General features: G+C 48.9%; 2 protein-coding genes across 4 annotated transcripts in view; both read right to left on the reverse strand.

The window, feature by feature from the left end:
* Positions 1 to 180: 180 nt before the first annotated feature.
* SAPCD1 (suppressor APC domain containing 1) lies at positions 181 to 1,702 on the reverse strand. The gene is made up of 5 exons (XM_007459548.1): positions 1,571 to 1,702; positions 1,177 to 1,317; positions 582 to 677; positions 390 to 479; positions 181 to 295 (listed from the first exon to the last, which is right to left on the reverse strand). The coding sequence occupies exons 1-5, from the start codon at positions 1,682 to 1,684 to the stop codon at positions 200 to 202; spliced, it is 537 nt and encodes a 178-aa protein (XP_007459610.1). The 5' UTR covers positions 1,685 to 1,702; the 3' UTR covers positions 181 to 199.
* A 364-nt stretch (positions 1,703 to 2,066) lies between these two features.
* The window catches only part of MSH5 (mutS homolog 5), a 24,104-nt gene continuing 15,513 nt past the window's right edge, over positions 2,067 to 10,657 (reverse strand). Inside the window, exons 12-24 of one of the 3 annotated variants that reach the window (XM_007459551.1) lie at positions 6,378 to 6,506; positions 6,008 to 6,080; positions 5,738 to 5,847; positions 5,423 to 5,503; positions 5,103 to 5,190; positions 4,660 to 4,849; positions 4,433 to 4,559; positions 3,867 to 4,016; positions 3,444 to 3,518; positions 3,102 to 3,245; positions 2,763 to 2,900; positions 2,545 to 2,618; positions 2,067 to 2,323 (exon numbers count right to left, since the gene is read on the reverse strand). In XM_007459551.1, coding sequence (XP_007459613.1) covers positions 2,212 to 2,323; positions 2,545 to 2,618; positions 2,763 to 2,900; positions 3,102 to 3,245; positions 3,444 to 3,518; positions 3,867 to 4,016; positions 4,433 to 4,559; positions 4,660 to 4,849; positions 5,103 to 5,190; positions 5,423 to 5,503; positions 5,738 to 5,847; positions 6,008 to 6,080; positions 6,378 to 6,506 — 1,491 coding nt within the window. In that variant the 3' untranslated portion in view covers positions 2,067 to 2,211. Of the gene's footprint in view, positions 2,324 to 2,544; positions 2,619 to 2,762; positions 2,901 to 3,101; positions 3,246 to 3,443; positions 3,522 to 3,866; positions 4,017 to 4,432; positions 4,560 to 4,659; positions 4,850 to 5,102; positions 5,191 to 5,422; positions 5,504 to 5,737; positions 5,848 to 6,007; positions 6,081 to 6,377; positions 6,507 to 10,657 lie in introns of all 3 variants that reach the window. The other 2 variants (XM_007459550.1, XM_007459552.1) reach the window with 2 other exon arrangements.

The following is a 10,657-nucleotide window of genomic DNA, read 5'->3' on the forward strand; positions in this document are numbered from 1 at the left end:
GAAAGAGTGAGAGCATAAGATACCAAAAAGATGAAATGGAAGTTTTCAGGAGTGGAGAAGAAATTTCACAGCAAGATGTCAGGATTTCAGTTGACCCACCACCTGGAGCCATTTAGCTATTGAGTCAAGAAGCAGAATAAGGAGGCTGGGGGTTCTGACTCAGCCTTGCCAGCACAACTGAGGGGAACCAGAGGAGACATTAGACACGGGTAGGGCCCCTCCGTCCATTGGGGCAGCCTGGCTGAGCCATCTCCCCCTTTGGCTTAGTGACTCCTTTCTGCTGCCTTGACACCACCTGGAGAAGAGGAGGGAGACAATCTGGGTGTCTGTGCCCTTCCTCCCACTGAGGGCCAGGGCTTCCAACCTCCCCCTACTCCTTTACTGCTTACGTGTTGCTGCCACACGTTCTGCTTCCTTGGCCTTCCCTTCCAGTCCTGGGTGGCGCAGGTACTAGCTTTGTTCAGGGGATGTGGGGAGAACTGTGGGGGGGGCGGAATTCGCTGTTTTGTTAGACCAGTGCTGACCCCAAGTCCCCTCTTTACCCCCACTTCCCAAGAGTAAACTAAAAACAATAAACTCACCTTCCCCTGAATCAGATTCTGCAAACAGATGTTCACCTTTTGAATCTGGACTAACTGGGGGCCACCAGGCTCTGAGTGTAAATCTGTTGGAAAATTCTAAAAGGAGGAGTTAGAGGCAGACAACGTGGTGAAAACTCGAGTACCATCTGCCACTCTTCTATCACCACAGGTCATTCCTCTCCTCCATCTGGATCCCCTCATCCCAATTCCCTGCCAGGCAGGTGGGAAATTCCAGTACTCTCCACTCCATCTCTTTAGTAGTCCAGTTCCTCCAACCCCCTCAAATAGCATAGTACCCGCTTTCTCTATTCTTTGGATCCTCCCTCCTGTCTATCCCTGACTCACTGGAACAATCCAGACCACTCCCCCATCTCCGTGGAGTGAGCCAAATTGTGTCCCTCTGAATGGAATGCAGACCAGCCTCCTCTAGGCCCAACAATGAGCCGACCTAACACTTGGTGGCATCCTGTCATTACAATGCTGCTTCCAATTGATGATCCCTGTCCATTAACTCTTGCCTTTCCAGGATGGTGTCAGGCTGTGTCCACACGTCCCTGCTACCCCTGCCCCCACATACCATGGGTCAGCCCCATACCTCACCAAGGGCCCCCAGATATAGCTGCTGTTGCTGGGCCTCCCTCAGACGGCCCTCATACCAGGCCTGGCTATGCTCCAGCAGCTCCAGCCCCTGCCACAGGGCATCCTGTTCCCGCTCCAGAGCCTGCATCCTCTGCAGCTGAAAAAGGCAAGAAGCAGAGGCTGACTCACTCCACAGGCAGGGTTCTGGGCCATGCATGGCCCTCACTCTTAACCCGTGGTTCAGTTCACTATCTGGTCACTGAGTGTGAACCCAGACTGGCCACTGAGGTCCTGGAGGGCAAGGGAAAGCAATGGGCTGAACTTAGGAGTCCTCAAAATTGAGTGGAATTGCAGGAGACTGATCTAGGGAGAGGGGCTTCCCCGGGACCTCTTGCGGGACTGATACTCACCCAGAGGAAGAAGCGCTGGGCCCCTGGGTCTTGGCGGCTTGTCTCCAGTGGCAGCAGCAGAACCGTGTAGGGGGCCTGCACCAGGGGCAGCCCACCAGGACCCTGGCTCCCCATGGCTCTGAGGTGGGAAGGGTGGAGCCACACCCACTGGTGCAGGGCTGGTCCCTCCCTTTCCCCCAGACTTGCACCGGTCCTGCCTAGTCTTTCAGCCTCCCAGAGCCCTTCCTGCTGGGTCTGTCTCAGGCTGAGGTGTTCCTACTTTGAGGGGAAAGAACATCTCCCTTGGGCTCCTGTCTTCTCTCTCATCTGTTTTTGTAGGGTCTGTTGAAGTGGTTGGTTCTCATAAAGTCCCCCTGGGTAGAACCCGAGGGCCTCCCTCCAGCAGTGATACTTTATTTTTAATGAGGCAGGGCAGGTCCCTCTGTGGCCTGCTGCTTCCTATTTCATCTCCTTCCTACTCTCTTGTTTTGTTTTGGCTCGTCTAAGGAAACAATAACTTTCTCCAAAATAAACTTTATTACTAACACGAAACAAAATTTCCAGGGAAACTGAGAACTCTGGGTATGAAGGAGGTAAGGAAACAAAGAGGGCCTGGCAGCCTCCCGGGGTTTGGGATGTGGAGGAGAGCCCAGGAAGGACTCTCAGAGGATGGTGGTGGCAGCAGGCAGCACTTCCTGACTCATGAAAATGTCCAGGTCCAGACTGGGATCTTCCAAATCCAGTTTCAGAAACTTGTCTACTAACATCTGGCAACTGAGGGGAGAGAGAACAGTGAGACTTATGGAAGCATGGATAACAGAATCCCTGAGCAGAGGGAAGAGGATGCAGCACAGGAAACCCAAGACCTTGAGAATTTAGAAATTTCAGAAGAAATTTTGAATCTTTAAAGGGCAAGAGGCTATCTGAGTCCCTGAAAGGGGTAGAAGAGCTGCAGAACATGCTAGAGAGAACAAGGACCCTGGGCCTGGACTCACTTTTCCTTTTGTTTCTCCTTTAGCAGCTCCTTGACAGGCTTGATGGGCTTTCCACTGCAGATCAAGTCTGAGACCTAGGACCAAGGAGGAAGGGGCAGGGGTGGGAGTGGGTGTTGGGTAAGAGAAGAGAGAGTAAGGGTCAGACATCCTATGGGCCCAGAAATCCAGGTCCCTCAGAGAAGCAGGGACAGTGGAGGCGGTTGCTGTTTGGACCTCACCTCCTTGCCACGAGCAATGAGTTTCTCAGGAAGCCCAGCCTGGGCAGCTGTGTGGGAGGCATGGCTGGCATTGGCAACACCTTCGCAAACCTGATAGAAGAAGACAAGGTCATTCCCATCTTCACAGGTCTCCATGGTCTTAAAAGAGAATGAAAGGGGAATGTTATCAGTCATTCTGCTTCCTGCCCCAGTCCCTTGGTCAGTTGCTGTGGAGAGTGAGAAACAGGAAGGGACATGGTCCCTGTGCTCAAGGAGCCCCTGTTCTGACGGAGAAGCCAGTGCCCAGCTCTGGGAAATGCTCGGTCTAGGGGCCCCTAGGGAGCTGCATAGGTTCCTCACCAAATACTGCACGAGGGGCCCCTGTGGCAGCAGCTGTAGCTGAATGAGGCTCAGAAAGTTGGTGGCCACGAAGATGTGGGGGCACGTGGGCCCAAGCGCCAGCCAGTGTCGGATCACGGCCGCCAGAAGCGCAAGCCCATCCACCTGTGCAGAGGGCAGGGGTGAGGCTGTGGAACCACGGGTGCCCCGTGCGCCCCTCTCCTGCCAGGCCTCTCCCGCCTCACACTGTTTCTTTTCCACCCACACACCCCTATTCTTTTCCAGAGGCGCAGCCACACCCTCTTGTTCCTTATCCCTCCTTCATTTTCCCCTCCTTAGCTCCTCAACGGCTTCTCCCCTTACCGTGTTGGTTCCCTTTCCGAATTCATCGATAAGGACCAGCGACCGCTCTGTGGCATTGTTCACTGCTTTCGCCACCTGCTGGGTACCAGGTGGACAAGGGATAGTTTCAGAAACATTCGAGGCCTGTAATGCACTGACCACAGTCTGCCTGGCAGTAAAGCTGCTTGTGTATGTGTCCACCCAACAGGACCGCAAGTTCTTTAATGGCGAGACACATGTTTTGTTCATCCTTTCATTGCCAACAGTGCCTGACACAAAGCCGGGGATCGATAAAGGTTCGCGGTATTGATTCTCCTGGTCTCTGAACTGGGTGCTCCCTGCCCCTAGTTTAGAGAGCAGGCAGAAGGAACGTTTTTCCTGACATTTTTCACGGGTAGGGTTCCTTCCCCATTATCCCCTCCCCCAACCCTCCCTCCTTTTGACCTGGTTGAGGTCGATCATGAAGGTAGAGAGGCCAAGGGAGATGGATTCACAGCTATGGATTCGGGTGAAGATGGCGTCTACTGTCCCGATTTCGGCTTCCTCTGCTGGCACAAAGCTGCCCACCAGGGCCATGAATGTGATCAAGCCTACCTGAATAGGGGAGGAGAAAGGGCCCGGTGCCTCGTGTGGCTGAGGTGAAGGTGAGGCTAAACTGAGGGGAGAACAATAGATCAAGAGAGATGGACATAGTTTAACAGAAGATCACAGCCCCTTCTGCTCGCTTTAGAATCAGTAAAGGGCAGGGAGTGAGCAAAGGCACACTTTAATTCAGAGGCGGCGGCGGAGAATTCAGGCCATGGAACGATCATTAGAGCATGGCGCTCCCTCAGGTAGAGAATGAGAACTTGGGAGGAAGAGGAGCGGCGGGTGTGGGTTACGGTCTTTTCATGACAGCTGGGGTCAGAACACAGGGGGAGAAGAGCTGTAGGGACCTGGGTTGACTGGCAGGTGGGGGATGGAGACAATGGAGAAGATTCCAGAGGCCCAGTTTGTAGGGATTCCTCTACCTGTTTGAGGTATATGCTCTTCCCTGAGGAGTTGGGTCCAGTGATGACTTTGACCCTCCCTTTGTACCCCCCGCATTCTGCGGAGTTGGGCACGAAGGTTCGGGCACAGAGCTCCATCAGAGGATGCCTGCAGTGGGTGGAGAGGTACCTTGCACATGGCCTGTGGATGCAGAAGATGGGGCCTTTGGGCCCCTCTTGTCTATGCCTCCACCCTTTTCTGTTCTCACCTGCCATTCTGGATTCGTACCCCAAGGAGCCGTAGGGAGTAACGAGGCCTTGAGTAGCCATAGTCCCGGGCAGCACTGGCAAGAGCCAAGAGGACATCCAGGCGGGAGGCGAGGTCCAACACCCGGGTCAAGACAGCTGCCCGTGCCAGCACCTGACACTGCAGCTGGTACATCAGCAGGGTTTCCTGGTCTGGGGGCAGGTAAGGGAGGGAGCTTGGGGTCAGCTCCAGGGGAAAGTGAAGGAGAGACAAAGAGGCCAGCAGAGGGACCCAGAAACAGGCTTGCAGATACCATCTGAAATACCCAGAGACATTCAGAAAAGGCAGAGTCAGAGAGAGAAAGAGAGAGAGAGAAAGAGAGAGCAATGGCAGGAAGGAAAGGAGCCTATCAGAATCATCTCCATGCTGCCTGCTCCGCTGCTCCAGCCACTCGCTTCTCCTCACCCCGGATGTCGCAGTGCAGGTCCCCCAGCAATGCATCCAGCTCCTTGGTTCGAGCACTACGATAGTGAAGCTTCTCCTCTGAGAGGAACTGGATACAAGGGTTCAAAGCTATGGGCTTTGCTTCTCTCGATCCTCATTCTCTCTAACCCCCGCTCCAGCCCTGACCTTGATTTCTTTTTCCTTTGTCTCAGAGCTGGTAAAGATCAGAGTAAAACAACAGAAGAGGGATCCCACATTGGGCAGTGCTGATGGGGTAAGGCCTTCCTCTCAGCTGCTCATTCACTTTCCTTATCAACCCCTACAGAGGTCAAGGGTCTCACCATGAAGTCCAGACCCTCAATCTCAAAGTCATTGGTCTCCACCATGGAAGGCAGGCGGGGAATACAAAGAAGGAAGCCAATCTGCGGAGAGTAGAAAAGAGATAAAGCAGAGAGTGATGTACTGGGCACTTTCTTTCCTTAGAGGAAGCCAGAGTCCCCTATATCCCCCAATGTTTCCCTCGGGGCTAAAGCCACCAAAAAGTATTCATGTTCTTCAGATTTCCCCAGGGTTTTCTTATCTACTAATGTGTCCTTCATAAGCCTAATGTCCCCCTAAAAATCCCCTGGGGAGCACACCCACCCTCCTGCCCTCACCAGAGGGATGTAGATGACACTGCATGAAGGAATACGGGGGTCTAGATTTTCCAGCTCCTTCCGAGCCACCTCAGTGAGGAAACTGGGAAGTCCTGTCAGCCTTCGTTTTTCTAGGAGGGTGAAAGACACGTGGATATCAAAAATAAGGTTCCTGCTCTGGTTGCGATGATTATCCCCAGTTGTAGTGGCCGCCTACTGAGAATGGTACCCCATCACTGGGCAGGCTCATGTTTCAGGGCTCACAGGCCCATCCGTACACCTAACACTCACTCTCATCAATTTCAGGATCTATGTTGGGGAGGACTGTGAAGCGATTTTCAGCAAGACTGCCCTCAAAGTCCACCTGAGGAGACAAGAAGTCCAGGTTCTTTACATCCAGCACGAACTCATCCTGTTCCTCACCTCTACTTGGGCCCCTTCAGTCCCTGCTTTAACCCTAACCCTCCAAGCCCCCAAGCAGACCCCTGATATTTTGCCATCTCCTCTCACCATCCCATCCCTTGGTCATCCAGCTGACCTCAGTGTCTCCCATGCATCCCCATCTTCCACACCACATTCCCCAGAGCCCAGTCGTTCTCTATTACCCAAACCCATCTCTCCCCTAGCTTCCCAGGAGCTCTGCCTCTCTCCTTCCACTCACCACTTTCCCAATGAGGCTGGCAATGTGGTGTAGGTCATCAGAGAACTCTTGGGCAATGTCCCGAAAGAGCTGAATGGACTGGGGCAGGGAGCGGCAAGCATCCCTCAGGCCCAGGGCACTGTACACTGTCTGTAGGAGAAATGGACAGAGGAGGGTGGCCCCATACCCAGGCCAGGCTTAGGTAAGAGGACAGGGATGGACTGAGAAGAACAAAGACAAATAGGGAAAAACACAATAACAGAGAGAGAGAGAAGATCTCAAATGCAAAAAAGAAACAGTGAGAGAGAAAATGGTATCTGCAGAACTCTTCATCAGGCACCACACTAAACACTGAGGCTCCAAAGACAACCAAGACAACTGGGTCCCTTGTCCTAGATGGGCTCGTGGTCTAGTAAGGAAGACAAACACACCCAGAAGATTTTAAAATAAAGTGGTAGTTGCTTTGAAAGAGATTTGTAGAATATCCCAAGAGAGAAGTTTGTACAGAGAAAGGAGAAAGAGAAATAGGGATATGAAAGGCAGAGAAGAAGTAAATGAGCAGAAGGGGCAATGACAGCGTTTGGGTAAGAGACAGCAGGAAGAGAGGATGGGTGAGAGTCACTGAGAATTAATTCTGCAGCGTGAAAGTCAGTGACCTGAGGTGGCTGCTCTAAACAGGGATTAGACTGAGTGGATAAACCCAATCCAAAGGACATTGACTGAGCCTCACTCTGTGACAGAGAATATATAAAGTGTATAAACCAAAGAGTTTATAATCTAGCCATGACGGAAACAAGCAACAAAAACAATGAATACCCACAAAAAAGATTGACCAAGTTGTGAAACTGACTAAAATTACTAAGGAAGTTCAGAGAATAAGACTAATATGGGCTAAAATAGTTGGGATATCTTTGCAGAGAAAAAGAAATAAGCTTGGTCTTGAATAAGGCAATTCCAAAGGGAGGAGGGTATTCTGGGTGGGGGCAAGAGCATGGGCAAATGAATAGAGGTAGGAATAAGAACTAACACTTATTGAATGTTTACTACCTGCCAGGCAATATTCTAAATTTTTTACATGTGTTAATTTCATTCAATTCTCAAAATAATCCTAGGAGATGGGGACTAGCATGACTCCATTTTACAGGTGAGCAACCTGAAGCACAAAGAGGTAACAATTTGCTCAAGGTCTCACAGAGAGTAAACAGAAGAGCTGGGAAGTGAGCCCAGGTGTCTGGCTTTTAACCACCATGCTATCCTGAGCAGGAGCATGGTGGGTCTCCCAGGCAGAGTGCTTGAACGCGGAGCCTGGCCTGGCTGAAGCCAAGGATAAATGTTAAGTAGTGGGAGGGAATATACAAATAGTCACACACATCTGCTCACGTAAAATAAAACTGAAACTACTTTACATGTTAGGTATATATACTGTAGAGGGCTTCCCTGGTGGCGCAGTGGTTGAGAATCCTCCTGCTGATGCAGGGGACATGGGTTCGAGCCCTGGTCGGGGAAGATCCCACATGCCACGGAACAACTAAGCACGTGCACCACAACTACTGAGCCTGCGCGCTAGAGCCCATGAGCCACAACTACTGAGCCTGCATGCCACAACTACTGAAGCCTGCGCGCCTAAAGCCCGTGCTCTGCAACAAGAGAAGCCACTGCAATGAGAAGCCCGCGCACCGCAATGAAGAGTAGTCCCCGTTCGCCGCAACTAGAGAAAGCCCGTGCGCAGCAACAAGGACCCAATGCAGCCAAAAATAAATTAATTAATTAAAATTAAAAAAAATTTTTTTAGGCTCTCTCGCCTTCTGAGATGGCCCACACTCTGTCTGTGGAGTGTGTTTCTCTCTAAATAAATCCACTTCTTAACTATACCTTTGTTTCTCACTGAATTCTTTCTGTAATGAGACATCAAGAACCTCAAATTCACTGGGAATAGAACTATAGCAGCTGCTGCAGCCAAAAAGCTGGAAACTGAAACCATGCACAGAGAAACTTCAGACAGTCACTGGAAACTTCGAATAGCGGTGGAGGAGTAGTAGCTGGAAAGCAGATGTTACAGCTGGACTTCACATTGCTATCTTGAGCTAGGTGGTAGAAGCCACATGCTGAGCATGGCAGAACAGGAAGACAGAAGGAGACTGGGTCACTGAGGACTTTATGAAACCACCCAACAATCACGGACTGCTTATTTTTATCCTTTTCTATAAAGGATAAACTTATTTAAGCCAAAAAAAATTTTTTTAAAGGTTATCTATAGGTGGAGAGAGGGGAAAGGGATAGAAGCTACAATTAATTGACTATACCTTGTTTGGGAGATTTGACTTTGGAACTGTGTAAATATTCTACATAATTATAAGATTAAATTTTAAGAAGCAATTATTAAAAATCAAAAAAAGAATGGGGCCTCCCTGGTGGCGCAGTGGTTGAGAGTCCGCCTGCCGATGCAGGGGATACGGGTTCGTGCCCCGGTCCGGGAGGATCCCACATGCTGCGGAGCGGCTGGGCCCGTGAGCCATGGGCGCTGAGCTTGTGCGTCCGGCAACGGGAAAGGCCACGACAGTGAGAGGCCCACATATCGCAAAAAAAAAAAAAAGAAAAAAATCAAAAAAAGAATGAAACAAATGAACATAATGTATACCCAGATAGTGACATAACCACTTGAAGTAGTGACTAAAACACAGCAATTTGACTGTATATCCCTAGGGAGAACAGAAAGAACTATCCCTCCTTCCCCCCAAAAAATGTTAAATAGTGTTCAATAATCATATAGTTTTGGTAGTAATGGTGATATTGCTATTCTAAGACTGTTGTGGATGTAATGTAGGAAAAAGCAAGTAAGTGATACTTTGATTTTCTCATTCCTAGTGTCATTGAGACACAGAATCTCCAGTATGGTAGAAGGAAATATTGAAGAGGATAAAAATGGAATATATAAGGTAAGAACCCTGTGGTGCTGAATTTAAATAGGTGATGTCACAGATGTAGAAAACAAACTAATGGTTACCAAGGGGGAAACGGTGGGGGAGGGATAAATTGGGAGATTGGGATTGACATATACACACTACTATATATAAAATAGATAACTAATAAGAACCTACTGTATAGCACAGGGAACTCTACTCAATACTCTGTAATGACCTAAATGGGAAAAGAATCTAAAAAAGAGTGGATATATATTTATGTATAACTGATTCACTTTGCTATACAGCAGAAACTAACACAATATTGTAAATCGACTATACTCAAAAAAAAATAATTAAAAAAAAAGAATATAGATATAGTGATCTCTGGATATCTAAAAAACTAAAATAAAATAAATAGGTGATGTCAGTACTAATTTATCATGTATTTTATTTTTTTTAAAGTTCCTAGATCTGTCCACAGAAAAGGCCTACAAGCAATAATCAAAACATGCTGAGTACCCTCTAGCATTCACTGTGGTATACAGAAATACCATTTCTCACTAAAAGGAACCAGGGCTCCTCAGAGAAATGTCTGGTTCCAGGTCAGAACCGGTAGGTGTAAGTGGTATATCTGGTACATCTTGTCAAACCAGAGGGTGGGGAAGCTATCCAAGTCTACTAGTGTCATGTTAAAGGACTCAGAAGCCAACATGAAGAGGCTCCCATTGGCCAAAGATGGAATATCTCGAACATGTGTAAAGATTAAAAATGCAGTGGCCTGAAGCACGAAGAAATCTGTAAGTTTTTAATGATACTAAAACAACAACAGCAACCAAAAAAACTCATTGGTTGCCTTGGAGGATTATGGAACTAATTTCATATTTGCTGATAGCTGGACAGATAAAATCAGGGGGCAAAAATCAAGCAATGTTCTGTGATATCACTAGGTAACCAAAGAGTAGATGAGAGGAAGTCTTCCTTCCAGAAACATTCTAATAAATGAAGAAAGAATGACAGAATTAGAATAACACTACTTTGCAATCTCTAAAGAATTAATGGACTTAGATATTAAACATCGAAGACTGCTATCATCACAAAAGGAGAGTTAGACATACTGACATTATGTTCCTCCATTTATGAAACACTATTGAAAAAAATTAAACTTGAACCTGATCAAGCTTCTAGATTCAACTATTAAGTTACAGAAATTCTAGAAGAGAGAGAAACATGTCAAAAACAGGGAATGTGAGCTTCCCTGGCGGCGCAGTGGTTGAGAGTCCGCCTGCCAATGCAGGGGACACGGGTTCGTGCCCCGGTCTGGGAAGATCCCACAGGGCGTGAAGCGGCTGGGCCCGTGAGCCATGGCCGCTGAGCCTGTGCGTCCGGAGCCTGTGCTCC

This window comes from Lipotes vexillifer, unplaced genomic scaffold (genome assembly GCF_000442215.2).
Source record: "Lipotes vexillifer unplaced genomic scaffold, Lipotes_vexillifer_v1.1 scaffold862, whole genome shotgun sequence".
In the NCBI taxonomy this organism is placed as follows: domain Eukaryota; kingdom Metazoa; phylum Chordata; class Mammalia; order Artiodactyla; family Lipotidae; genus Lipotes; species Lipotes vexillifer.